The sequence below is a fragment of the Ovis canadensis genome, chromosome 3 (assembly GCF_042477335.2).
Source record: "Ovis canadensis isolate MfBH-ARS-UI-01 breed Bighorn chromosome 3, ARS-UI_OviCan_v2, whole genome shotgun sequence".
Classification (NCBI taxonomy): Eukaryota; Metazoa; Chordata; class Mammalia; order Artiodactyla; family Bovidae; genus Ovis; species Ovis canadensis.
Window position 1 is genome coordinate 161,113,711 of NC_091247.1, and position 26,442 is coordinate 161,140,152.

Consider the following 26,442-nt stretch of genomic DNA (forward strand, 5'->3'; position numbering starts at 1 on the left):
AAGAGAGAGAAATGGGCTTAACACAAAGAAGGCATTTGGAAATGTCATGAAGAACATCATAGCAGTAAAGGGTATTTAAATAATTATAAATAGTTTTCTATGGTGGGAAAAGGCTACTATTTCTCCTGAGATCTTTAGGTACATCATCTCTCTAGGACAGTTCATTTCTAATCTTGTCACCAAAGGAACAGCCTATGAACCTACAATTATTATAATTTTGTAAACACTTACTCTCAACAGCTTGGCGCGTATGTCTGAAATTTCACCTAACTCTGCTGCTTCTATGTTGATCTTCATCAACTTTTCATATCTGTACAAAAACAAGTACAGAAAAATTAAGTGAGCATAGATTTTAAAAGATGTTTCATAAATTATATTTGACCTATTATCGTAACGATTTAAAAACAGAATATTGAACGCAAAGCCTATAATAAACAATTCCAAGAAAACTTGATGTCTCTGTAAAAATGAAATTTTATATATTTGTATTTATAAATGTGCAGATTAAGAGATAAACTATAAAAGACAACTTTACTTCAGTCTTACACCAGGATAATCATCAAAATACTAGATTTCTGACTTAATGGAGGTCAGCAGTATATACAGGTTCAGTTATTATTTTTCCTATGCAGTACAAGTAGTATAGCCTAGTAACAGGGCAGTTTAAAATATCACTGTGTTTCAAAATGCATTCTCAGGAATAAGTAAGAGTAAACTAAGTAACAGTAAGAGTAAACTAAAGAATAATAAGTAAGAGTCAATTAAATATTAATATAAATAAGAATAAACTTATTAATATAGCACTGAAGAATATGCTTTTGAACTGTGGTGTTGGAGAAGACTCTTGAGAGTCCCTTGGACTGCAAGGGGATCAAACAGATCAATTCTAAAGGAAATCAGTCCTGAATATGCACTGGAGGGACTGATGCTGAAGCTGAAGCTCCAATACTTTGGCCACCTCATGCAAAGAACTGACTCATTGGTAAAGACCCTGATAATGGGAAAGACTGAAGGCAGGAGAAGAAGGGGACAACAGAGGATGAGATGGTTGGATGGCATCACCGCCTCAATGGACATGAGTTTGAGCAAGCTCTGAGAGTTGGTGATGGACAAGGAGGCCTGGCATGCTGCAGTCTATGGGGTTGCAAAGAGTTGAACATGACTGAGCAACTGAAGTGAAGAATAAACAGAAGAATAATCCCAAAATTCTAAAAATACTTTCAAAATACAGTTTTAGAATAACTTCCTACTTCCCTTGATTACAAGTTTTATATTTCTTATGCAGAGGTGTCTGCTTAGCAAGGTAAAAAAATGAAATGTTTCTATTTCAGATTCCTTTTCCTTTTCAAAGGAAAGGAGAAAATGCTACCAAGGAGATGGTATTCATTTCTTACTGAGACAACTGGACATTTCTGCCCTTGTGAGGAAGCGACTTAATCTAAGGTTGTCCCTTAACAGAAAGACTTGCATGGCATGCTATATCATGTTAACAATAACTAAACAAATTAAACAGAAGTGGAATAATAGTTAACATTTTAACCATTATCAGTAAGATGGCAATCTACTCACACTTTCACAGTTTTTTCAATGTTTCTGATGCAGAAATCCAACGTGATCACAACTTCTGTCTTTTTGTGAACAGTTTCATTATAGTCATCTTTAACTAATTCTCTAAAAAATAATAATATTCCTATTAGTTTATCTAGGGAATTATTTATTTGCTGCTGTCTTTCACTAATTACACTGCTGTACTACCTTCTGTTCAGACAAACTTCTTAATAGTCTTGATATATTATGAAAGCCAATTACCTTTTTATTACTGAAAGCATCTCTGTAACACTTATTCAGGGCACAAACCATTACCAGGTCAATAATTTGTAAATCTAAGGCATTAAAATTACATTAAGGAATAAAAATTAACCTTCAACCACACAAATAAGCTGAACAGCATTACATTTTATACCACCAGAATTAATTTTTACTGTTCATAGTAGACTACTGTCTGATTTATACTTTAAATCAATTAATATGATCTCTAAGGTAACATAGGATATAACTGAAGAGCTTCTGATCTATATCAAGTCAGCAAACTAAGGTCTGATGCCTGTTTCTGCTAAAGAGAGTATCTACATTTTTAAAGTTTGTAAAAACAAAATGAAAACAAAGAAAACTTGTGGCCCATGAAGTCTAAAATATTTACTATTTGAAAATATTTGCCAATAGTGGTCTACATGAAAAACTATTTTCTTATGACTTATTGAACTAAAAACTAATAAGTAAAGAAATAAAAGGTTCATAGAGCTGTGACTTGGACAGAAAAGAGCAGGAAAAAACAAGAGCTGTTAGTAACAATGCTATGATACTGAATGAAGTCAACATTTAGATCTTTCCAGAAACCATTTAGCAAAAATAAACAGGCTTCTTAATGGAAAGAGAAAAGCATAGGTTTACAAATTGGGTATGTGAACACATAAAAAATATTAGAAGCATAAATGACAGGTTTAACATAAAGGTGACAGGAAAAAAAAAAGAGGCTTATACTTTTTTCTTCTTAGAAAAAACAGCACAACAAGAATGATGAAACACTTCATGTATGTTTTTGCGAGAGGGGAAGGACAGGTGTGAGTTGGGTATATATAAACTGTCATAAGCATTAAAGCCCAGGAGCACCATGAGTCCATCATTATGTGTCTATAAAACCCAAAAGCTTCAAATGACGTTGTATAGAACTAGAGTCATGATTTTTAAGAGACCATTCATTCTCCACTTCTGTGAGGATATATACACTCATCCACAAAACACTCCTTAGGGTCATGGGACCACGGCAGTGAAAGCATGAGTCCCAACTACTAGACCACTGGGGGAGTCCCATTTTCTCCTGATTTGTTTCAAATTTTAAAATTTAATTTAAAAAAATTTTAAAATTCAGATACTATTGGTCCTGTCTTATATTTTGTAGGAATAAAATTAAAGAAAAAAAAAGCTGCTAAATGTTTTGTAAACTAAATGTGAAACAAATGAACTATAGTAAAAATCATGCACGTGACCCTACCTAGTCTCAAGAGGTAAAGTACCCATGAAGAGATGATCAGTTATTTAGTGAGGCCTATGTGAAGATCAATTTTCAAATTTCAATCCATTACTTACATCAACCATCGTATCCCCTTTCGCATTAATTCCTGATAAAGCAGCAAGGTACTGGCAATTCTACAGGCATAACACACAACTCCTGTCATTGCCTAATGAAGAAATACAAAGTGTCAATATTTGGTGCTAACTTGTGGTATAGGGTTAGAAAAACTTTCACATAAAAATTTTGAAACATTCCTATTTTTATCATTAAAAACAGGATAAAGCTACTAGTTCCTAAAAGCTAAGGACAGATATAATTGCAATAAACATTTCATCCTTAATATAGCAATGGTAAACATGCATTGTCTCAATGGAGAACATTTTCTTATGAGTTCAAGAAAAGATATAATGAAGAGAGAACATGAGACAATTTGTAATGGATAATAATCTAAATGAATAGTTTCCTAAGCTATACAGGTGTATATAAAGATACACTTTTTATTGCTTCTGTTATTGATAATTTTAATTCAGATGTTTAAATAGTAATTTAATTAAATACTAACCTTAGCCATGCTGGCATCCCCATCTAAATCATAACGTGGATGTACTTTAGGGAGGGAAACTGAAATATGAAATAAAACAGTTAAAATCAGAAATTAAAAATGCATTATTTTATCCTTTATACATCAACCTCCAAATTAAACATTAACCTCTAAATTACCTTTAAATTAAACATTAGTGATAAAACTCTTTAACGTTCTTTTTCTGGTTTAAAAAAAAAAAAGCTCATTCTTTAGCAAATTACTACCTGCACTACTTCTAAGGAGTTTCACCTCTTTTTCTTAAATATATTCCAACATAACAAGTTCAATGCTTTTCTTTAAATCTAAATCAAATCCTAAAGATCTAACTAGAAATGTAAAAATCCAGGTAAGTTTTTTGCACCATCAGAATTAATAATTTAAAAGATTCCAAAATACAGTTAATTATTCTTAGATTCCAAAGTCTGGCAAAGGGTCCTATTCACCCCAGAAACAATAAACATTTGTTGAAATTTATGATACAAAAGGTCATTCTGAGGGTTAGTAAAATACTAAAAGCAGAGAGCTACAGTAAAACATGTATGACAAAGTATTTCACCATATTATAAACAAAATATTCACTGTCAAATCTTGTTACCTATGAGGATTTTAAATTTTACCACTACTCATTCGATTAACTTACAAATTTTATATTTATAAAAGTTCCATATTAATGTCATCATTAATCAACTTTATGAAGATGACAATCATTTTTGTGTTTTTTTTTCCCCTTTGGCTGCGCTGTATGTCTTGTGGGATCTTATTTCCCCAACCAGAGACAGAACCCAGGCCCTCAGCAGTGAGTGTGTGGAGCTGTAACCACTAGACCACCAGGGAATCCCGAGTTTGTTGTTGTTTTTTAATGGCTAGTAAGAACAACAAGAAAAATCCCAACTTACTTTTTTCATATATCAATCCTATGGTACTCAGAGGTTCCCGGCTTACTACAAAGATAGGGTTTTCCTCAGAAGTTTTAGGGAAATGCTGTGCCAGTCTTCCAGGTTCTAGAACTAAACGTCGTCCTTCATATATAAGCTCTTGATTTGAAGAAATAATTTTGGTTTGTTTATATACCAGTTCATGAAATACAGTAGCACTGTTTGAGAAAAATCGAAAAGGACAACATAATTGGGATAAGATGAGAGGTAAAATTTTTTTTTAAAAAGCAGTGCCACGACATCCATTTCTCAGTAAAACTTTAGATCGTGACCAGTCCACAGAAATGCTGCTGGGTTGATGTGGACACTAGAAAGTCTACTAAACTGAAAATCCACATAGTCTGTCGATATGGCAGTCAATTCCAAGACATTTTTATGTCTGGACACCTATATTGGATGTGTGCAATTCACAGGAGTCTTAATATTTCATAAACGGGAGCCAATACAGAAGACAGTTTGAGATCACTGACTAGAGTCAGAACAGCTGGGTTCATTTCAGTTTGTTTGCTTACCACTTACTTACTACCTTAAACTACTTAACTTCTCTGTGCTGTGTTTCTTTATCTACAGAATGGAGTAACAGTCCTTACCTCACAGAACTGTTGTGAGGACTAAATGACTTAAATATATAAGGAATTGAGAACATCACTTACAACATGAGTATATAATATGTGTTAAATAAGCTAATAAAGTCAGGTATTTTCAAAATGATGTTTTGGGGGAAAAGGTAGATTCTCCCTAAAGAGATCCATGAAAAAAAGAAACAAATCAACATGCCAGCAGCAATGTTGTGATTTTTCTCTGCCAAAAAGCCTCTGCTGTGATTTTTGGCGTGGGCTTTCTATGTACACATATACTATTACAATGAAATAGTGGCCAACACCTAACTATGTTCCATTTCTATTCAGGCTTTTAAGCACCAAAATATAAATGATGATTAATATATTTTAGACAGCATATTAAAAAGCAGAGACATTACTTTGCCAACAAAAGTCCATCTGGTCAAGGCTATGGTTTTTCCAGTAGTCATGTATGGATGTGAGAGTTGGACTGTGAAGAAGGCTGAGCACCGAAGAACTGATGCTTTTGAACTGTGGTGTTGGAGAAGACTCTTGAGAGTCCCTTGGACTGCAAGGAGATCCAACCAGTCCATCCTAAAGGAGACCAGTCCTGGGTGTTCATTGGAAGGACTGATGCTGAAGCTGAAACTCCAATACTCTGGCCACCTGATACGAAGAGCTGACTCATTTGAAAAGACCCCGATGCTGGGAAAGATTGAAGGCAGGAGGAGAAGGGGACGATAGAGGATGAGATGGTTGGATGGCATCACCGACTCAATGGACATGAGGTTGGGTAAACTCTGGCAGCTGGTGATGGACAGGGAATTGGCGATACAGTTGGTGATGCTGCGGTTCATGTCGCAAAGAGTCGGACACGACTGAGCGACTGAACTGAACTGAACCTAATGTTATTAATATTATTTTATTCATTCTATTTATATTATTTTCAATGTTTATAATATTGTAATGTTAGTTAGTGTTAGTCACTTAGTCGTGTCTGACTCTTTGCAACCCCAGAGACTGTAGCCCACCAGGCTCCTCTGTCTATGAAATTCTCCAGGCAAGAATACTAGAGTGGGTAGCCACTACCTTCTCCAGGGGATCTTCCTGACCCAGGGATCAAACCTGGGTCTCCTGCACTGCAGGCAGGTTCTTTACCATCTGAACCACCAGGGGAGCCCCTTATTGGATACAGATATTAGACAAAATGTCTAAAGTTTTATTCCATCTAATTGATTTTATTCCTTAATACATAACCAGTGAAAGTCTCTTTTTTAATTTCATGAGGCATCAAAACTGCTACCTGAGTCTTGTTAAAATAGAAACTAAGGCATATAGAATGGGTGTAATGCTTTCCACTTTCATTTAAAAGAAACATTTGACATCATTGTAGGTTCATGTGCAATTGAAAGAAATTGTATAGAGAGACACTAAATACTCTTTACTCAGTTTCCCCCCAATGGTAACATCTTGCATAAGTATAGTACATTATTATAATCAGGACCTTGATACTGACATAATCCACATATCTTATTCAGATTTCCCTAGTTCCACATGTAAAGGTGTGTGTGATTTAGTTATATGTAGTTTTATCACATGGATAGATTTTTATCATGTAGGTATAATCTGTTTTTTTAAGATAAAAGGAATGGGTCTTTCCCCAGCACTCAAGGGCTTTAGGCCACATATGCAAATAATTACACAAACTATCTTTAAGACTCATGCTTTAATATTTTAAGTGACAGGACAATACTCTTAATAAAACCTGGCTCATTTATTAGTAAATGCTAATTGCAGTTATGCGGTTAAGTAATTTAAAAGAAGGCACATAAAGGAAAATAGTCTTGTAAAATTTGTAGTTTAAGAACAAGTTAGCTTACTTGTAAATTTTAGACAATTAATCCTTTTACTTCAAAGATAAGTGAAAAGTAATTTACTAAGCACTCAAACATTTTCTAACACTTTCTACCCAGAAATGGGTACATCTGATGAAGCTGAAGCATCTATTTCTTCACCTGATTTGTGAAGATATGTAACTATTATATAACATCATGATATAGGAAAAAATACAAAGTGGTACTTACGTATTATAGCCATGAATATAAATTTTATGAGCTGTCATTTGTTGTAGTGAAAAAACATGAACTATCATCCGGTGAAGTATATCACTAGTTTCTGCAAAAAACTGGTCAAAACCCCAACACTTTTCCTGATCTGCCTCAAGGATGTTTGCAAGAACAGGAGTAAGCAGAACTTGAAGACCCCTAAAATAGTATTGAAAAGAGTTACATGAAGAATCTAAGTACAAAATCATAATATTTACCAACAAATCAAAGGAACTGTTATTACTATTATAAGATTAATTTAAAATCATAAAAAATCTACCAACTTTTTGGAAAGCCAGGTAACCTTGATTTAATATTACTTGTCAATGAACCAGGGGTTATGGTATTTTTATGTTGGCTTTTACATGTTATTTTCTTTGATTTTCTCCTTCCCTAGTTTTCTCACTTTTCCAAACATCCTAACATTGTATATACATGGCTATCCAGGTGAGATCAGTTGACTGGAACCCTGTGGTCATGAGGATAATGGTTTAACTTCAGGGTCATGAATGTCCTTTTAATATGTCACTCCAGCACCTAATTTTTTATGCTGAATTCATATGCCTTTTGTAGCACACTTCTTCAAGAAGGAAAATCACTATAATCATTTAGCAATCAATTAATGCCAATTAAACTAAGAATAATCTTTGACTGTGTTAGTCGCTCAGTCTTGTCCGACTCTGTGACCCCACGGATTGTAGCCCACCAGGCTCCTCTGTCCATAGAGTTCTCCAGTAAGAATACTGGAGTGGATTGTCATTTCCTTCTCCAGAGGATCTTCCTGACCCAGGGACTGAATCTGAGGTCTCCTGCATTGCAGGTGGATGCTTTACCGTCTGAGCTACTGGGGAAGCCTCCAATCTTTGACTAACAACAACAAAAAAAAAGAATGGAAGGAACTTAATTCTTTCTCATGCACTACCTGAATTTTCAAATATGTTTAAATAGACTCACTTATGGAATTTCAAGTCATCTTAAAAATATATTCTTGACTACCTGACAATGAAATAACTGTCTGTTAACAGTTTTTAAGGTATGTGTACTCAGCATGTGCACGCTCAGTCGTGTCCGACTCTTTGCGACTCCACATACTGTAGCCCACCAGACTTTGTCCGTGGAATTTTCCAGGCAAGAATACTCAAGTGGGTTGCCATTTCCTTCTCTGGGGAATCTTTCCAACCCAGGGATCAAACCCAGGTCTTTTGCCGCATCTCCTGCATTGCAGGTGGATTCTTTATTGCTGAGCCACCGGAAAAGCCCACCACGTCTTGACAACAACCTGAATCTGAGGATTCGGTGGAGCTCTGAGTTACATACACACATGAACTTTGAATTACAATGTCAATCTATTTTTCACTTATATCTGTCTTCACTCACAGCTGAGTTAGGTTTGTCTCACTGGCTATCTAGTCTTGACTAATACATACGAGAAAGAAGATGGTTATCTTTTTTCTGTAGTTCTTACATTTTTGGTAATTGTTTTCATTGTTGATTGTTAGTACTCAAAGTCCTTAGTATTTAAAAAAATCATATAACATACTTTGATACCTAAGCAATTTTTATAAAAAAAATTTATAACTTAGTGTACTGAAGAATAATTAGACAGATAAGGCCTACAATCCTCCTGAAATATGCAATCTATAGTTCAGACTGCCAAAACACTGTGTGAATGTCAGCAATATAGTTAAACATTAAACAGAGAGTGCTCATTTCCTGACCCCTTTAAATTTTATCAGTTTTGCCCAAGATTTCCAAAATGGGTACTTTTCTAAATCAAAATTTAACACAGATCACTATTATAACATTGAATTTCTGCTCTCCAATAAAGTGACTTTCTCTTGGTAATTCTAGTTGCATGACACAATTTAGTTTTGGAGACTTTTAACACACAAAAATGAAACTGTCAGGCCAGTGGTTTTCAAAAATGATTTCAGCACTGGAACTACTGGTTTAAATGAGTTTTCACAGATATTAACACATAAAATGACAGGACATATTTCACTAACTTGTAGTATATATATTATATATGTACAGTCTAAATAAATATTTTGAATAAACATATTCATTTACTTATATGTTGAAAGTAATACAAAAAGCACCCACAGATCCTAACAGGCATTAAACCAATAAAACATAACCTATGTATGTTCACTTGTGGATTATACAATCCCCACACTCAAGAAAAATGGAAAGTAATTCAGTAATTACAAATTCTAAATACTGATGATTGTCTTGGCTTTATTTCCAGAGTAAAATCTAAAATAATTTACTCTCAAATTAGCACAACTTTGTAAATCAAATATACATCAATAAAAAAAGATACAACAGAAAAAAAAATTTACTCTCTACTTTTAATTTCCTTTACCTTAAATCTCTCTCTGTGATAACAGGATTCATGTATAATTTGAGTTCTGGCTGCTATATTAAGACCCATATGAACTTTTGAAATGCTGGAAAAAGCAGTAGAAAACTGTTATTTCTCACCTTTTGAATAATATGATTACTTTTTGAAAATGAGGGTAATATTAGACTTCTTCAATGTTTGTTTCTTAGAACTCTAGTTATTCCTATCTGTACCACTATCTGTGCTCTGTCATAATGAAGGTCAGCACAAGAGACACCCAAGTCCTAAGCTGGAACCCCACACTGGACACAATTCTAAGACCAGTGATTAGCAATCTGAAAAATTTATGAATGCTCTATGTCTTAAAAGAGATCTGACAAAATTATTTACATAGACTCAAATCAATCTTTACATTGCCACAAAGACAAAAACTACAAATCAAGGCATGCTTTAATAACATCTACTGAAAAATTAAGAACAAAACTACACTTAAGTATTGGTGACTTCAATCAACAAAGATCCCAACATCAAAGAGAACAGGGTACATACACTATTCTTACCGAGAAAGACTACAAGAAACAGGCATGTCTCCACTCCAGTCAATTGGTCCATTTTCTGCTTTCTGTACTCCAGATATTGCACCAGAAGGTTTTCCAGTAATTATTTTATACCTTGGGAGGAATAAAAGCAGATTAAAATAAGCGGTTTGTTACTGCAGAGCCTATCAAAGGGGTCTGCAAAAATACTTCCTCAGTTGCACCTACAATTATCTACTAGACAAAACTTTGCGACTGATATTCACAGGATCCATAAGACAATCAAAACACTTTGAATCTGACTGACTGAAGTAGAATAGTGGCTGTACGATTATTTTACATATGCCATAATTAATTTTCATTTGGGCTCTCAGAGTGCCATGTAACAGCATCTTGATGTTCACAACAAAAATATTCATTTTTCCATCTGAAAAAATTGAGCAAACACAAAAAAAGTTATGTTACAGAATGTCTCTAGACCAGGAAAAAAGCATCTAATCCCTCTTACTCATCTTATCCAAAGGCAGTCAACTGGACCATGAAATTACTACAGAATGAACAATAGCTTTCTTTAAAAAAAAAAAAGAGATAAAACTATACATAGCACAGTATCAGAAAGTTTTTGCATGTTGAGAAAATATATACACATTACAGGATTAGATGTGTGTAGCAAAATTAAAAGCCAAACTTAATCTGTTTCTTGATGATGGTGATAAAAATAAAGATGAATTCAAGAAAGAGATGCATGAAGAAATGAAAGAATACTAATAATGATGGAGGTGGGGCAATGAAAGCAGCCTTAAAGGTGTCAGCCCTTTCTAACACAAAATCTGAAATTAGGAGAGAAATAGAGGTTCATGCCTTCAAGATGAAAATGTAAATCATAACACATCAGAATCTTATATAAGTTTATAGACAGTATTTCTCACAATTTTTTGATTTGTTTAATGTCTACATAAATGTGCTCTGAGCAGATTAACATACTCTTTAAAAAAGTAGAAGAAACCAGAACAACTGATCTGAGCTGCTTGCTGTTTCTCCAGTAGAGGCAGCCAGGATTTGGGCACTAAGAGACTTTTCAAAGAAGGAAATTAATGTGAAAAATAAGTTGCATTCACGTGAGAAGGATCAGACTGTGGAGAAGTTAAGTAGAGATACGTGAGAATAATGCAAGAAGAGATGTGAATAGAATGAATGGCAGAATTCTTAATTAAGGTAATGCTTACAAACTCTTGAAAAAACTTATTTTGTTAAGATACATATCTAAATACATTTATTAACATGTAAATAAGATTCTGAGGGATCAACACTCCTATAATGTGAGAGGAATACATCACTCAATAGTCAAGGAAAACAACCCTTATTTCTTAAAGCACTTCTGAACATTCATTAGCATCAATGTTCATAAAAAGTTTAGTTTCTATGCAATTAAAGAAAAAAATTCTTGTAATGGTACTAGAATGTGCCAGGTATTCCCAGTTGTTTATGAGTCATGTTTCCTTTACTAAAGAGCATCACACTTTTATTTAACCCATTCTTAGTGCAGCAATACATGCTGATACTGCTTTAAAACACCTATGACAGCAAAGCATGATTAACTGTTGGGCACACTTTATGTTTAATGAGGAAAGACAGAACCTGACTCTAAGTCTTCATTAACGAAGAGATTTTATAAAAAGGACACTGCTGTAAAGTGGCCTCAAGATGATGCTATACCAAAATCAGTACACTAATGGATAACTTCTTCCCACAAATATATATGCTCTCCTTGCTGGAAAACATTCAGGTTTTAGCAAAAGTCATGGTATCAGCTGAACTAGTTTTACCTCCTCAAACAAACAAAAGAAAAAATATGCTCCTAATTTTCTAAGACTAAAGACTGTATGTTTACACTCGGGATTATTACTTATAAAGTGTTACTTATAAAGTCGGTCATGTCTGACTCTTTGTGACCCCACGGACTGTTGCCCAGCAGGTTCCCCTGTCCATGGAATTTTTCAGGCAAGAATACTGGAGTGGGTGGCCATTTCTTCCTCCAGGGAATTTTCCCCACCCAGGGATTGAACCTGGGTCTCCTGCACTGCAGGCAGATTCTTTACCATCTGAGCCACCAGGGAAGCTCCACTTATAAAAGGCAGGGTCAAATATATAAAGATTTTGAGAGAAACGTCAAAATCTAAAAGAACAGTTGAACACATTAAGGCTGTCAAGTGAGTTATACTTCACTGAACCGAATAACATTCATAACCTCACCTTATAGTTTTACGTGTACAGAGGTTGGCTATTTCTCATGAGGCAAGATCAACCACTAATTTCTTTCAAAATAGAAAGATGTGCAGCCAATGTACAAATGAGTTTTATAATAAATTTGACATCTAACAATGCACCCCTTTTTTCTTCCATTATTTGGTTTATAACAGTGACTTCATATATAGTAATAATTTCCTAGTAACTATGGCAGTTGCATAAATGTATAATGTACTGGTAAAACGCATTCAACAGAATGTTTTGGACTGAAACAGCAACACTAGAAAAGTAATATTACATTAAATGTTATTTTTGAAATAGTTAAAGAAATCGGGTCAGTTCATATTTCTTTTTGATCCACTAATTCTATTGGTGGTTCTATTACTTCATGCAAGTATTTTTAATTTTTTAGTGATATGGAGGAAAAAAACTAATAAGCACACAAAAAGGACTAAATAGTGCTGAAAGAAATTTCAGAAGGCACAATATTTTTAATATGGATCGAAGACTGGATGGACCAAATATGGATGCCATTTATACTTTGTACATAAGATAGTTAAACACAGTATGAAACAGTATCTCTATACATTTTTATAGGGTTGTACTCTTACTAAAAAATCAAATAGTATAAAATATCAGAAACGATGGCTAGATCAATAGTGTACCTCTCTAACATGATGAAATAAAGTAAGACATACACATTTAAAAATTTATTTCTAATTTTAAATGGAGAAATCACTTACATCACTTCCTTATTCCTACGTGGCCCTTCAAATGGTCTAAATGGCAGTGATCCAGTAGCTGCATGGTAAAATGTTACCCCAATGCTCCAAAGATCCACAGTTGCTCCGTATTTCTTCTGATGATCTTTTCTTAGCACTGCTCTCTCATACATATCAGGATGCTTTAAAAAGAAAAGAAAAAGCTACTAACATGTTCTATGAAATACATTACACAAAGATGGGTATTCAATGTCTGGAAATTCTATTTTCCTAATAATTTCACTTTCAAGCTGAAAAGACTATTTCCCATCTTCCTCTCTCTCCTCAAACCTTCAATACCACCTCCTTCAACCCTCAATTTTGATGACCTCACTTCATACTACAGTCAGAAAATGGAAGCATCAGAGATCAACTCTCCTTTATATCTTTTACCAAAAGCCGATCTACCTGAATCTGTGTTCAGAACCAGTTACAATGGAACTGCTCTTATCAAAGGCTTAACTTTTCCACCTGTGCTGTACCAAGTTGCTTCAGTCGTGTCTGACTCTTTGCACTCCCATGGACTGTAGCCTGCCAGGTCCCTCTGTGCATGGGATTCTCCAGTCAAGAATACTGGAGTGGGTTGCCATTTCCTTCTCCAGGGGATCTTCCTGATCCAGGGATTAAACCCACATCTCTTATGTCTCTTGCACCGGCAGGAGGGTTCTCTACCACTAGCACCACCTCTGTGCTGTGGGGCCCATATCATCTCATCAGTTCTAGAAATCAATTCTTGAAACTACCCCTTTTATTTTATGCATCATTTCCCCCCTTTCTATTGGCTCATTTCTTTCAGCTTACACACATGCTTTCATACCTTCCATTAAAAAAAACCCAAATTGACCTTACAACCTCTTCGAGCTATCACTCAATTTTCTGCTTCCCTCCATAGCAAAACTCAAAACAGCTGTCCACACTGACAACTGCCTTACTTCTTCATCTCCCATTCAGGCCTATGGCATTAAATGTTACCTATATCCTTTACCTTTCCAAACCATTTCTTGTCCTGAGTTCTGGATTCATGTATCCTACTGTTTTTTCAAATGTCGAAAAGGAAGCTTAAACTTAAGGTATCAAAAACAGACTCCTGGTCTTGTGACTCAAACCTTCTAATCTTTACCCTTTAAGTAAATGGTACCATTCTGACTCAAACCTTCTAATCTCTTCCTTCTAATCTTTATCCTTTAAGTAAATGGTACCATCATCCACCCAGTTGCTCATACCCAAAACATAACAGGCAGCCTCAATTCCTTTCCCTCATACCTCACATGCAATCCATGTGAGCAAGTCATAAGGGCTCTGCGATGAAAACTAAATTTCTAGAATGAATTCAGAGGACTAGCCTGATTGGCTATGTTGGAGGATACAGCAACTCAGGTAAGTAGCTGGTCTGATGTTCACCACATGGTCCTTAAGCACAGAAGACACTATGATACAGTTGTGAAGAACAGATGGAATTTATAGGGTGTGGCTTAGGAGATTACAGATCCAGACAGAGATTCTTATGGACATTAAGCTCTGCAAAGGACAGCCAGAGGTCATACACTTAGCCTCCGTGACACTGTCTTTATGTAAATTACATGCTGTATATCAAGGTTTTTGGTAGATAAACCTATAAGAGTGTACTCTGGACCAGAGCAGAGTGATCTCCCAAACGATACCAAACTAAAACAATGCCTTATGACACTGTGGTATGTGGCAGCGGCCCAAGGGACTGGGATAACACTGCTGGGAGGGTGTCTCTCCTGAAATGATGTGGTTTATGAATTCATCTCTCGAAGGGTCACAAGCTCTGGATTATTTTTGGGGGGATGGATGGGACTTTTTTGGGAAATACATTTTAATGAGAAATTAGAAGAGGTGACAAGCATGAGGGGCTTAAGACGTATGTCCAAACATGGCTACCAGATATACAGGGTCTGAGTGATTTTGCTGATTCTTTGGCATAGTACATAAGGCATTATTGTCTCAAGAAGCATGAGCCAGACCTCTGTCCTAGCAGAAGGTTCTTACTTTATCAATGGTGCTGTGAAGAGGCCAAGAGTACCTGGACATGCCTGATCTTCAAAGAACATGAGGCTGCCAACCTGGGAAGAGCAGATACAGCGATTCTAGAAGGAGACAAAGCGGGACCTCCTCAAAAGGTGCACTAAGATACCTCCCAAATAGCACAGCTGGAAGGCCTTCCCTAGGCTGAGAATGGCCTGCTGCATGCTGCTCTGACACAGCTGGGTCCACAGGCGCTCTCCTGAACGTGCAACTTGTGTTTGCACAGGGAATACCATTACTGTGCTTGGGCCCCTGCATCTGGGACGGGAGCATAAGGACAAACCTACTCTGAGTTCTCAGGTTAAATCGGGTTGGCCAAAGAGTTCATTTGAGTTTTCCTGCACTATCTTATGGAAAAACCCGAATGAACTTTTTGGGTAATTCATATTAAGAAAGCCATCATATTAAAAACAGTAGAAGAAAAAATGCTGGTGCTTCCTTTGGTCTTTAACACATAAAAAGGAGAAGATTCAACATCTGGTCCGGGAATTCCAATATGAGGAAAGTCTTCATTTAAATATAGAAATATTTCTAGACTGGTGAGTTTCAGGCTGTGTGTGTCTCATATCATAACTGCTGGTGTAATCTATTAGAAAAGAGAGTTGGGAATAACCTGACATAGGAAAACAGACTACAGTAAAATTTCAGCCAAGAGATCAGCATGGACTTGGAAGTTAGTTTACTTAATGTTGTGTTCCTTCCATTTTACAAGTCTGTGGGTGGCAGAGGCTAAATTGTGGTCTTCGGAGACTACGTGAAAGACTGACAGTAGGTAATAGGGATCACCCTCACAAAGGCTAGTATGGTACTGCCATTGTTTCTTTCGATCACCAGAGTCATTGGTAAGGGCTGCTGGAATTTAGTGGGCAGAGACCAGAGATGAGAGACATCCTGTTGAACATGAAACAGCTCTGAAAAACAAGCTTCTGACTTCCTGCACGACTTTTGAATATCCTGCCAGATATTTGTGCAGCTAATAAGTCTGTTTATAAAGATCTCACTTCATTTTATATGTAAACAGTGTATTTTTGAATATAAAGTAAACAGTATTTTTGTAGCTATAGGAATGCAGCATACATAAATCTACTTTGTTAAGTTAGAAACTTTATCAGGAATTCTTCAGTGCTTTGGAAAATGATGTCAGTAACAACATAAGACTTACGATATTATGACTCACCAATTCAATATACAGGTTATCACTGCATGTGCACTGGAGGTAACATTATACACAGGTACAGGCCATCTAATTATTTCAGTTGTTTGCTAGTGAAATTGATAGTAAACTTTTACATACTAAGTATCTATGATTTTATTATATTTTCCTTTATATTATCATTAAGATACTACGTTCTTCCTTTAATTAGGTATACTGGTTGATTATATTATCTAGGAATTTCATTTCAAGATACTGAAAAGAATATTGTAAAACATTTATTATTAACAGGGGGTGATCATATAGGGTAGAAACCACTGTGTGCTCTGCTTGGCTTCTGCTTACTTCTCCAATTCTTATCACCTGCCTTTGCACTAAGTCCGGCTATTCTGTCATCCCTTCTGTTTCTCAAACATCCAAGGTCATTTCTGTTTTTAGGCCTTTGTAGTTGCTTGTAATGCTGTTTTCCCCCCAAATCTTTGCATGGCTTGCTTGTTTTCATCATTAAAGTATCAGTTGACTTAGGATTGAAAGGAAGCTTTCCCCAGCTTATCTTTCTTCTGTTTTGTTACCTTATTGTCTTTCTAACACTTTAATCATCCGAATTTATCTTATTTACTTGTCTACTGCCCTCACTAGATTGTAGGTTCCACAGGAGCAGAAATCATGTACTTCCGGTACACCACAGAAGTCTCAATTTCTACAACAATGCTTGGTACATAAATAGCTGTTGGATGAATATAATCCATTTTTAGGTTTTTTTTTTTTTTTTTTTTTTTTGCGGCACTGCACAGCAGGATCTTAATTCCCCGACTAGGGACTAAACCTGTGCCCCTGCACCCTAAGTGTGAAGTCTTAACCACTGGACTGTCAGAGAAGTCCCCATTTTTAAGTACTCTTAACAAAAGATTATCAAAATACAACTGCAGATTAATTAGTGGTTACATTTTGATAGAACAAGTTAAGATACCTTAATGCATGCCAGAGTTAGAACAATCTGAATAAAGTTATAGGGGCACCTTGACTTTATTCAAATTATAAAATTATAATCACAGAATCCAATTGGAAAAAAGTCACAGAATCTAAGACTTTTAAAATAAAACTCAGAGCCATAACCAATTAGTGACAGCTATATATTATAAACTTTCTGATTACATATTAAATGTACTTATTTTTAAGTGCCTTTCTTAAGTGTTTCAAATATTTACTAACTTCACACAAGCACATCTACATAAACTGTTTCAACCACGGAGCTTTTCTAGTTTTCTAGTATTTCAAGTTAGATCTTTTAGAGGCATTTCATTTTTTGTGTGTGTTTCTAACAGTGGTTCTTGTCATCTTTCAGTAACCAGCCTCCCTGAAGAGAGTCTTCTTCAGAATTATAATGAAGTTTGCTCTACAGGGAACAGTATTATAACAAGCTTGTAATATATTAACTGCTCTGATCCAAATAAGGAAGCCTTTACTAGCTAGATGCTTCTGGAGTATACAGATAGTTCTTTAACATAGATGCATAACATTAGTAAAATTATCTAAGAGTATTATAAAACTTACAAGAATTTTTTTTAACAGAAAACACCACCCTTAGAAACCAATACCTAATTCCGCATTACATACCATATTCATTAGAATAGAAAATTTAGTTTTTGCCATAAGAGTTAAGACATTTTATAGAGTGATCTGGTTGACCAACAACCCATATTTATAATATATCCAGCTTCTTAAAATAAAATTATTAGTGATGCATGACTTACCAAATATTCTTCTGTGCCATACAGAGAAACAAACTGCTCATCATCTTCTAATTCTCTAGCTGCACCAAAATCTGTGAGTTTGTACACAGACTGTCCGTCTTCCCCTATCACACGCATGATATTTCCTGGCTTGATATCACGGTGAACTATGCCATTCTCTCGGAGATGATTCATTCCACCCACTTCAACAATAAATATAAAACAAAGGAAAACATAAGTAGGTATGCGTGTGCATCAGATTCACTAATGAACATTAATATATTCTTATTCACTCAATGTAAGTTTTTACATAAGTTGGTCCAAAGTCATCATAATCAAAGAAGTAATATATTATACTTGCTGCTAAGTCACTTCTGTCGTGTCCGACTCTGTGAAACCCCATAGATGGCAGCCTACCAGGCTCCCCCGTCCCTAGGATTCTCCAGGCAAGAACACTGGAGTGGGTTGCCATTTCCTTCTCCAATGCATGAAAGTGAAAAGTGAAAGTGAAGTCACTCAGTCATGTCCAACCCTCAGCCACCCCATGGACTGCAGCCTTCCAGGCTCTTCTGTCCATGGGATTTTCCAGGCAAGAGTACTGGAGTGGGGTGCCATTGCCTTCTCCAAAGTTATACTTAGATTTTGTATTTCATGTTTGAGTAATGAGAAATTTTAGAAGGACAGGGATCAATATGGTCTAAAGGAGAGTCCAGTCTCTCTTAAATATTGTCAAGAAAATGGAACACAATGATCTTAAGCCTATGACTTCCTGAATTACTTTTTGTTATATACCTGTGGGCCATCTACCTAAACCCAAGAACACAGATTCCCAAGAAAAATAATCTTTCACCATAATTTAAATTTTTACTTTGGGGAAAAAAATTCCACAAAATAGTAAACTGGACTCAATACATAATATAGTAAAAAAAATTAATAGAAATTGCTGAAATTAAGCTGTTTGGGCTGACATGCAGTGTCACAGAATGATAGTCTGAACCATTTGTTTGACACCTGATAGATGAATGTCCAAGCATGACATATAAAAATAAGTTTAAAGATATCAACATTCAATTATGGAAACTCAGGACTACCAGTATACTTAGGAAGGGATCAATTATCTACCCCTTCTATTTGACTAAACAGGCTGCAGCATATATGGCTTCTCCTTCATTCTACCCTCACCTAAGCAGTCTCCACTGCTTCCAGTATCAATTTCAAGAATTCCCACTAACCTCATACTTATAACACTGGGCTCTTCCTATTCTTCAAATACTGATTCATTTCTTTCCAAGAAGATATTATTCCCGGTGGCTGCGATATTCTTTTTTATTTTTAATAACAGGTTTATTGAGATAGAATTCACATAACATAAAACTCACTTTTTTAAAGTATACAATTCAGCAGTTTTCAGTATAGAGCCATAGAGTACACAAACCATCACCACCAATTTCAGAACATTTCCGTTATGCAGAAAGAACCCCCACATCTACTGGCAGTCACTCCTTGACTCCGCTCTCCTCTCAAGGCCTTGACCACCATTACTCTGCTTTCTGTCTCTAGGGATCTGCCTATTCTGAACATTTCACATAAATGCAAGCATACAAATATTGTTGCCTCTTGTGTCCGGTGTTTTTCACTAAGCATAATTTTTCAAGGTGCATCCATGTTACAGCATGTACCACTACTTCATTCTTGTTACAAACAAATAATACTTCACTGTATGTACCCCATTTATCTATTCACCAGTTGGTGAATACTGGGCTTCCTTTTTTGTTGTTGCTATTATTATAAATACTGGTATGCAAGTTTTTGTGTGGAAATATTTTAAATTCTGTTAGATAAATACCTAGTAATGGAATTATAAGTCATATAGTAATTGTTTAACTTTTTGAAGAACTGTCCATCTACTGTGCAAAGTGCCTGCACTTCTTTTTACAATACCACCAACAGTATACGGGGGTTTCAATTTCTCTACATCCTTACCAACGCTTGTTTTGTCTTTTCGATTTTAGCCATCCTAGTGGGTATGTAGTGGCATCTCTTTACGGTTTTGATTTGCATTTTCTTAATGCCTAATGATCTTTTTATATATTTGTTGGTCACCTGCATATTTTCTTTGGAGAAATGTCTACCAAATCCTTTACCAATTTTTAAATCGGGTTGTCTCTTTATTGTTGACTTGTTGGTATAAAAATTCCTTATCAGACATCTGATTTGCAAATATTTTCTCTCATTCTGAGTTGTCTTTTTACTTGACGCTGTCCTTTGGACACACACAAGTTAACGTTGATGAAATTTATCTACCTTTTTCTTATTGTACTTGTGCTTTTGATATCATATCTAAGAAAGCACTCCGTAAAAGTCTTTAGCTTTGAATGTAAGAAATTTATTTTTAAAAATTCTTATGTCATTAAATTATATTTATACACATATATAATCATATAAATAAATAAACATACCCACATCTCGCAAAACAATTAGAAACTCAGACTCTGGTAGTCCATAGGCATTAGATGGTTCTTCTAAAACAGTGTATAAACTCCCACATGGGCAAAATTCCATAATAAGTACTTTATGTCTTGTTGTTGTCTGGAAAAAAAAAAATCACTGAGTGGGGAAATCTAAAAAATAGATTTTCAATATATGCCAATACTTATCTGATTTCATTTAAAAGTTGGATTTGCTGTAATAATGAAGGTAGTTTGAACTGCTTTTTACCTAGGGTTTGTTAAATATTCGTTGACTGTACAGATGAGAGTTAATACTTTCCAAAATTAATATTAAAATTGGATTTGTCTTTAAAGACAAACCACAGTAAAAGCTGGCTAAATCTAATTAGAAAATCATTGCTACAATGTTATAATGGATCTTTCAAAATTGTTTAATTTCTAATATATAATAGTACATTTAGGATATTAGCTTTTGTAATGAATCTCTTAAAACACTTGAGTTCTTGTGACAAACACTTTCACTACTTTTACTTCAAAGAAGGGAGTTTTAGCTTTTTAGGGGGGCAGTACAATGTGGCATGTGGGATCTTAGTTTCCCAATAAGGGACTCAACGTGTGCCCCAGGCAGTAGAAGCCCAGAGCCCTAAGCATTGGACTGCCAGAGAGTTCCCCGAGTTTTAGCCTTAAAAACAAATAGGTAGCAGAATAATTGAGTGGTCCCCTTGGAGCAAATTCTAGTCAGCTCATAGGAATCTGAGCTGCTGATCTGTTTTAAACCATGATTTTAATGTACCGTTGATTATAAGATACACCATCAATTTAACAATAGCTTTATAGAGGAAAAAAAAAAAGAAGTATCACCAACTTACAAATACACATTGATTATAACATAATGCCCATTTCAGAAACTTGAAAATGTGAATGAATCTTAAATACAGTAGTCATTATCATTTTTACTCTTTCTTCCTTTTATAATTTTTTCTATATATCCCCAAAATAAATCTATAAAATATTTTTAAAACTTCTTTACTATTGAGTAGTATGAAAGAAATAATTTTAAAAGAAAAGAGCTGTTGCTTTAAAATAATGAAATAACTGAGTTTTGAGGAGTTGAAAATTTGAGAAATATCTCTCATTTTATCACTGAGATAATTATGTTTATATTTGGTATATTTCCTTTCAGTCTTTTTTTCTATGTAACAAACCACATTATAGACACATAACACTTTGTATACCATACTGTATTTATCAAGATCATACTGCATATATATTTTTAATACTGATTTTCTCACAAAACATTATATATAAGCATGCTCCCAGGTGACTGAAATTTTGTTAAATATTTCTTTTTATTACTGCTTTACCACTGTGCAGTACAGAATTAATTTTAGCTAGAGAGGTCTAGCGCTTGCCCTTGGCTACTGGAAGCTGATTCAACAGGCCTCTAGAATGTCCTATCTGCTAAAGTGTCTCTATCTGGGGGCTTTGGCCACGTGACCGTCTAAAAATGTGATTTATGATGGGGATCTTAGGACGTGCACTTCAGTTTCGACTTCTGGAGGCTATGGAATTAGCCAGAACCCACAGGAAGCATTGGAGACTAAAGTTCGGCCATGCAGAGTATGTGACTGAGCCTCAGTAAAAACTCTGCACACCAAAGGCTTGGGTGAGCTTATAGGGTTGACAATACTCTGTGTGTACTGTCATATCATACATCAATGCCAGGAGGATAATGTATCCTTGTGGAAAGGAAGATTCATGTTTGGAACCCTCCTATATTCTTCTATGGCCTTATGGATCTCTTCCTTTGGCTAGTTCTAATTTATATCCTTTTGCTTTGCTAAGATACCAACTTGTAAGTAGAGTTGACCATTGAACAAAGCAGGGGTCAGGGGGTGCTGACCTTCCATGCAGTAGAAATCTACATGTAAGTTTACAGTCAACCCCTTATATCTGTGGTTCCATATCTGCAGATTCAACCAGTCTCAGATTGTGTAGTACTGTAGTACATATTTAGTGGAAAAAAATTCACATTATTATTGGTGGACCCGTGCAGTTCAAACCTGTGCAGTTTGAGGGTCAACTGTATAGCGCCTTTCTGAGTTCTGTGAGTCATTCAACATTCTAGCAAATTATCAAATCTGAGGGCAGTCAAGGGAAGCCCCAAATTCGTAGCCAGCTGCTCTTAAGGGAAGATGGCCCTGGGGACTCCTGAACTTGCAGCCCGTGTCTGAATGAGCAGTCTGGTGGGGACTTCTCTGACTGCACAGTCTGCCAAACTCCTCTGTGGCTCATGTAAGAAGTCTTCAACAGACTTGGCAGTCCAGAGGGTATACTTTTAATCTTCAGTATCGCTAACTCTGGCTAACTATCCATCAAACATTCTAATTTATTTAACTATTCTTTATTATAAACAGGACAGCAATGAACATCTTTGTGTATAAAATTATAGTTTATATTTCTGATTACTTTCTAAGAAGTAATCACTAAAAATGAAATCACTGATATAAGGAGTATAAACTGCCAAATTGTTTTTCAAAAGGTGTGATTTGATTACCCATAATAATGGGTAATCTATTTTTTAGAAATCTTCTATTTTTCTAAAGACATTTTTATTTTCACTGTTTCCCACTAAAACCAATTCTATCTTTGACAACTGGATTCATATATCACTCTTTGGATTCCAAAGCCTTTATAAAGGCTTCCTTGCATTGTTTGACTTTTTCCTTATCTAATTATGTCAATTTAACTTCACTTAGCTTTCGCTTTTAGTAATAATACTGGTAACTACATTGTACATTCTTTTATTACTTATACTACTTTTTCTGATTCCATGAGACTTTCCATTGTTATATTCCATTCCAGTCCAACAACTTCCATTGTTATATCTGTTTCTGAGAATAAATATTTGATGGTATGAGCCCTAATTTTCAGCATTAAAAAACCCACTCTTTATATAACAATTTTTATATTAGATTATTTCTCCTGAATTGTATTAACAACAATAAACATGACAGGATTAACTAAAGCTTGATGACTTACCTCTTCTTCAATAGCAAATAATTTGACAATGTTTTTGTGATTCAGTTTTTTTAACACTTCAAATTCTCTCATTTGAACATCCACTGGACGAAGGAAGCTTATGTTATTAAATACTTTGATAGCAAATAAGTCACCAGTTTTCTAAGAAAAGGAGAGAAAGCTTTTATTTACTTATAAAGAAAATAAAAAAGGTAGCATTAGAACTAGATACAGCAATTTATCTTTTTTGTAGAACACCCTGAATATTTTTAAGCATTGGTAGTTTGTACTAGGACTCCTGATCTTTTTTTTTTTTAAGCTAAAATACGTTAATCAACTGCTCAATATTTATTTCAAATTGTATGCTTTGGAATGTAGAAAAGGCTATTTTCTTTCATATTATAAATAAAGCTTCCATTGTGATACATGTGGCAAAGACAGTCAACAGCACTAAAGGCAAACATGTATTTTGAATGAGAAATAGAAAGTGAAACTCACAAGGTTTCTCTGGGAACTAATAATTTTAAACTAATCAAAGCAGGAAGAGAAGGATTATAAAGATTATATTCCACATATGAAATTTTTAGTAAGAATCTCAAAGTAAGGCAATTAACTGTTAAGATTCCCTAGCTGGATAAAATGTGTGTGTGTGGAAGTAGAGGAGTTAAAAGAGTAAGGTTAGAGCACACCCTTCTTGCTGGATTGCACCGTGGCTGCTGCTGGGGACTTTCTGCAACTTTACCTAGATGACTAGGGCAGGATGCTGCTTCCCCCATCATTTCTAAAGGATCAAAGGCATTTCCTTTCCTCCACCAAAACAGCTGCAGTAGCCCAACTCTCACTCTCTCAGGGCACACTGAAGTACATCAAACACAGAATTACAAAGCACAGCCGAAACTGGGACGGCATCTTAGAAGTACAAAACACATGCTTCATTCCAGGTAAACAGCACATTCTCATGGTCTTCACAGAACTAACCTTAAAGGCTCTCCTGCAGACCCTCTCACCACTTTCCAATCACTGAGGCCAGATTCTCTGAGTTTAACCTTGCTTTTCCCACAACCCAAGGCTGAACCCGCCTACAGTTGGTGGAAAGCTCGTCTCCTCTGCGAGCTTGGGGTTCAAGCATGCCTTATGTAAAGCTTTCTCACGGCTCTCTGTCTTTGAGGACCCTGCGCTTTTCCTGCTTTGAAGCCCCCTCTACAGCTTCTCACGCAGATTAACCACCTATGGAACCACCTATAGCTTGTCACCCTCCTCCCCTCACCTTAGAATTTCATGATCTTCTGAAGACCACTGAGCTGTCTCACAAGCCTAGTCTGAAGTGCACTCTGTGGAGACCATTATCTGTGTGATGAGATCACTCCTCCCTTTCTCCCGTGCTCCCTCCACACCAAATACACGTATATTCTTTCCAGAGGAAAAGACCCACTGACTGTTTTCAGACAGAATGAAAATGGAACAATTTAACCAGGATTCATTCACACTGTTTTACCATTTGGTAAGAACACTGTCAAATCTATTGCCACCCAACAGAGAGATTTTTCTTGAGGACCCTTGTCTTAAACTTAGTCTGAAATGTGGAGAATCCTGAGAGAGGAGCAAGCGGGGGAAGTAACACAATGCTGCCATGTGCCCACTGTGACCAAGGCCAGTGCTTTCCACTCCTCTGTGGTCTACCACATACCCGAGCCCACCGGGACACGTGGCAGCATGGCCCAGTTTCCCTCTATTCAACTGCACTGTCACCTATCAGTCACTGTCCTTATGTCAAAGCACTACGAATAATGTTCAGAGATTCACGAGTACACGTATATACAACATGCAGGTCAACATGTCCTTCCTACAGCTCTCCCCTCTTTAACTTCACCTAGCTATCACAGGCATACATACTCATCCACACACAGTAGCAGCTCCAGGCTACTTAATGAAAAAGAGACAAAGTAAGTAGGTAATAAACTTTGTATGGGGCTTCCCTGGTGGCTCAGACAGTAAAGAATCTGCCTGCAATGCAGGAGACCTGGGTTTGATCCCCGGGTTGGGAAGATTGCCTGGAGAAGGGAATGGCTACCTCCTCCAGTATTCTTGCCCGGAGAATCCCATGGACAGAGGAGCCTGGCAGGCTACAGTCTATGGGGTCACAGAGTTGGACAGGAGCAACTGAGCAACTAACACTTTCACTTTCATATTTTGTATAGGGCCTCCTGGTAGCTTCGTGGTGAAGAATTTGCCTGCCAATGCAGGGGACATGAGTTCAGTCCCTGGATTGGGAAGATCCCCTGGAGAAGGAAATGGCAACCCACTACAGTATTCTTGCCTAGGAAATCTCATGGACAGAGGAGCTTGGTGGGTTACAGTCCATGAGGCCATAAACAGCTGGACACGACTTAGCAACTAGTCAATAACAACAACAAATACTTTGAATAACAAATAGTAAACTTAGGGACCTGGTCACTCCCGGCAATAACATAAAAAGGGTTTAGCTAATACAATTAAAGATCTTTAAACAAGTAGTAATTAAGGGCAAGCAGGATTTTGGGGGTATAGTCCAACTGATGTCATTGAGAACAAAATATGGTTTCTCAAAACACATTTTGAATACTAAACTAGACGTTGGCAATATTATAAGTCAATTCTTATGCCTCTCAAATCCTTATTTGAGGTTTTTGAACTCTATTGGATAAAGAACATTTTTACTTCCTTTGAAGAACTTCAGGTCGTGTTAGGGTAGTCTACTGTAGTTTGTTCTCATTCATTCACTCTTTCAGTCACCAAGCATTTATACTACCTACTAAAAGTAAGTACTAACATGAAGGACTGGATATCTAAGTAAGGAAGAAGGAAGTGAAGTGAAGTCGCTTAGTCGTGTCCGACTCTTTGCGACCCCGTGGA

General features: G+C 36.0%; 1 protein-coding gene across 1 annotated transcript in view; it reads right to left on the reverse strand.

Moving 5' to 3' along the window:
• The window catches only part of TBK1 (TANK binding kinase 1), a 43,974-nt gene that overhangs the window by 12,866 nt on the left and 4,666 nt on the right, over positions 1-26,442 (reverse strand). Inside the window, exons 3-13 of the mRNA XM_069584737.1 lie at positions 23,572-23,712; positions 20,539-20,668; positions 18,101-18,282; positions 13,127-13,287; positions 10,161-10,271; positions 7,236-7,415; positions 4,553-4,749; positions 3,636-3,694; positions 3,148-3,239; positions 1,570-1,671; positions 232-310 (exon numbers count right to left, since the gene is read on the reverse strand). Of these exons, the coding sequence (XP_069440838.1) occupies positions 232-310; positions 1,570-1,671; positions 3,148-3,239; positions 3,636-3,694; positions 4,553-4,749; positions 7,236-7,415; positions 10,161-10,271; positions 13,127-13,287; positions 18,101-18,282; positions 20,539-20,668; positions 23,572-23,712 (1,434 nt within the window). The remainder of the gene's footprint in view (positions 1-231; positions 311-1,569; positions 1,672-3,147; positions 3,240-3,635; positions 3,695-4,552; positions 4,750-7,235; positions 7,416-10,160; positions 10,272-13,126; positions 13,288-18,100; positions 18,283-20,538; positions 20,669-23,571; positions 23,713-26,442) is intronic.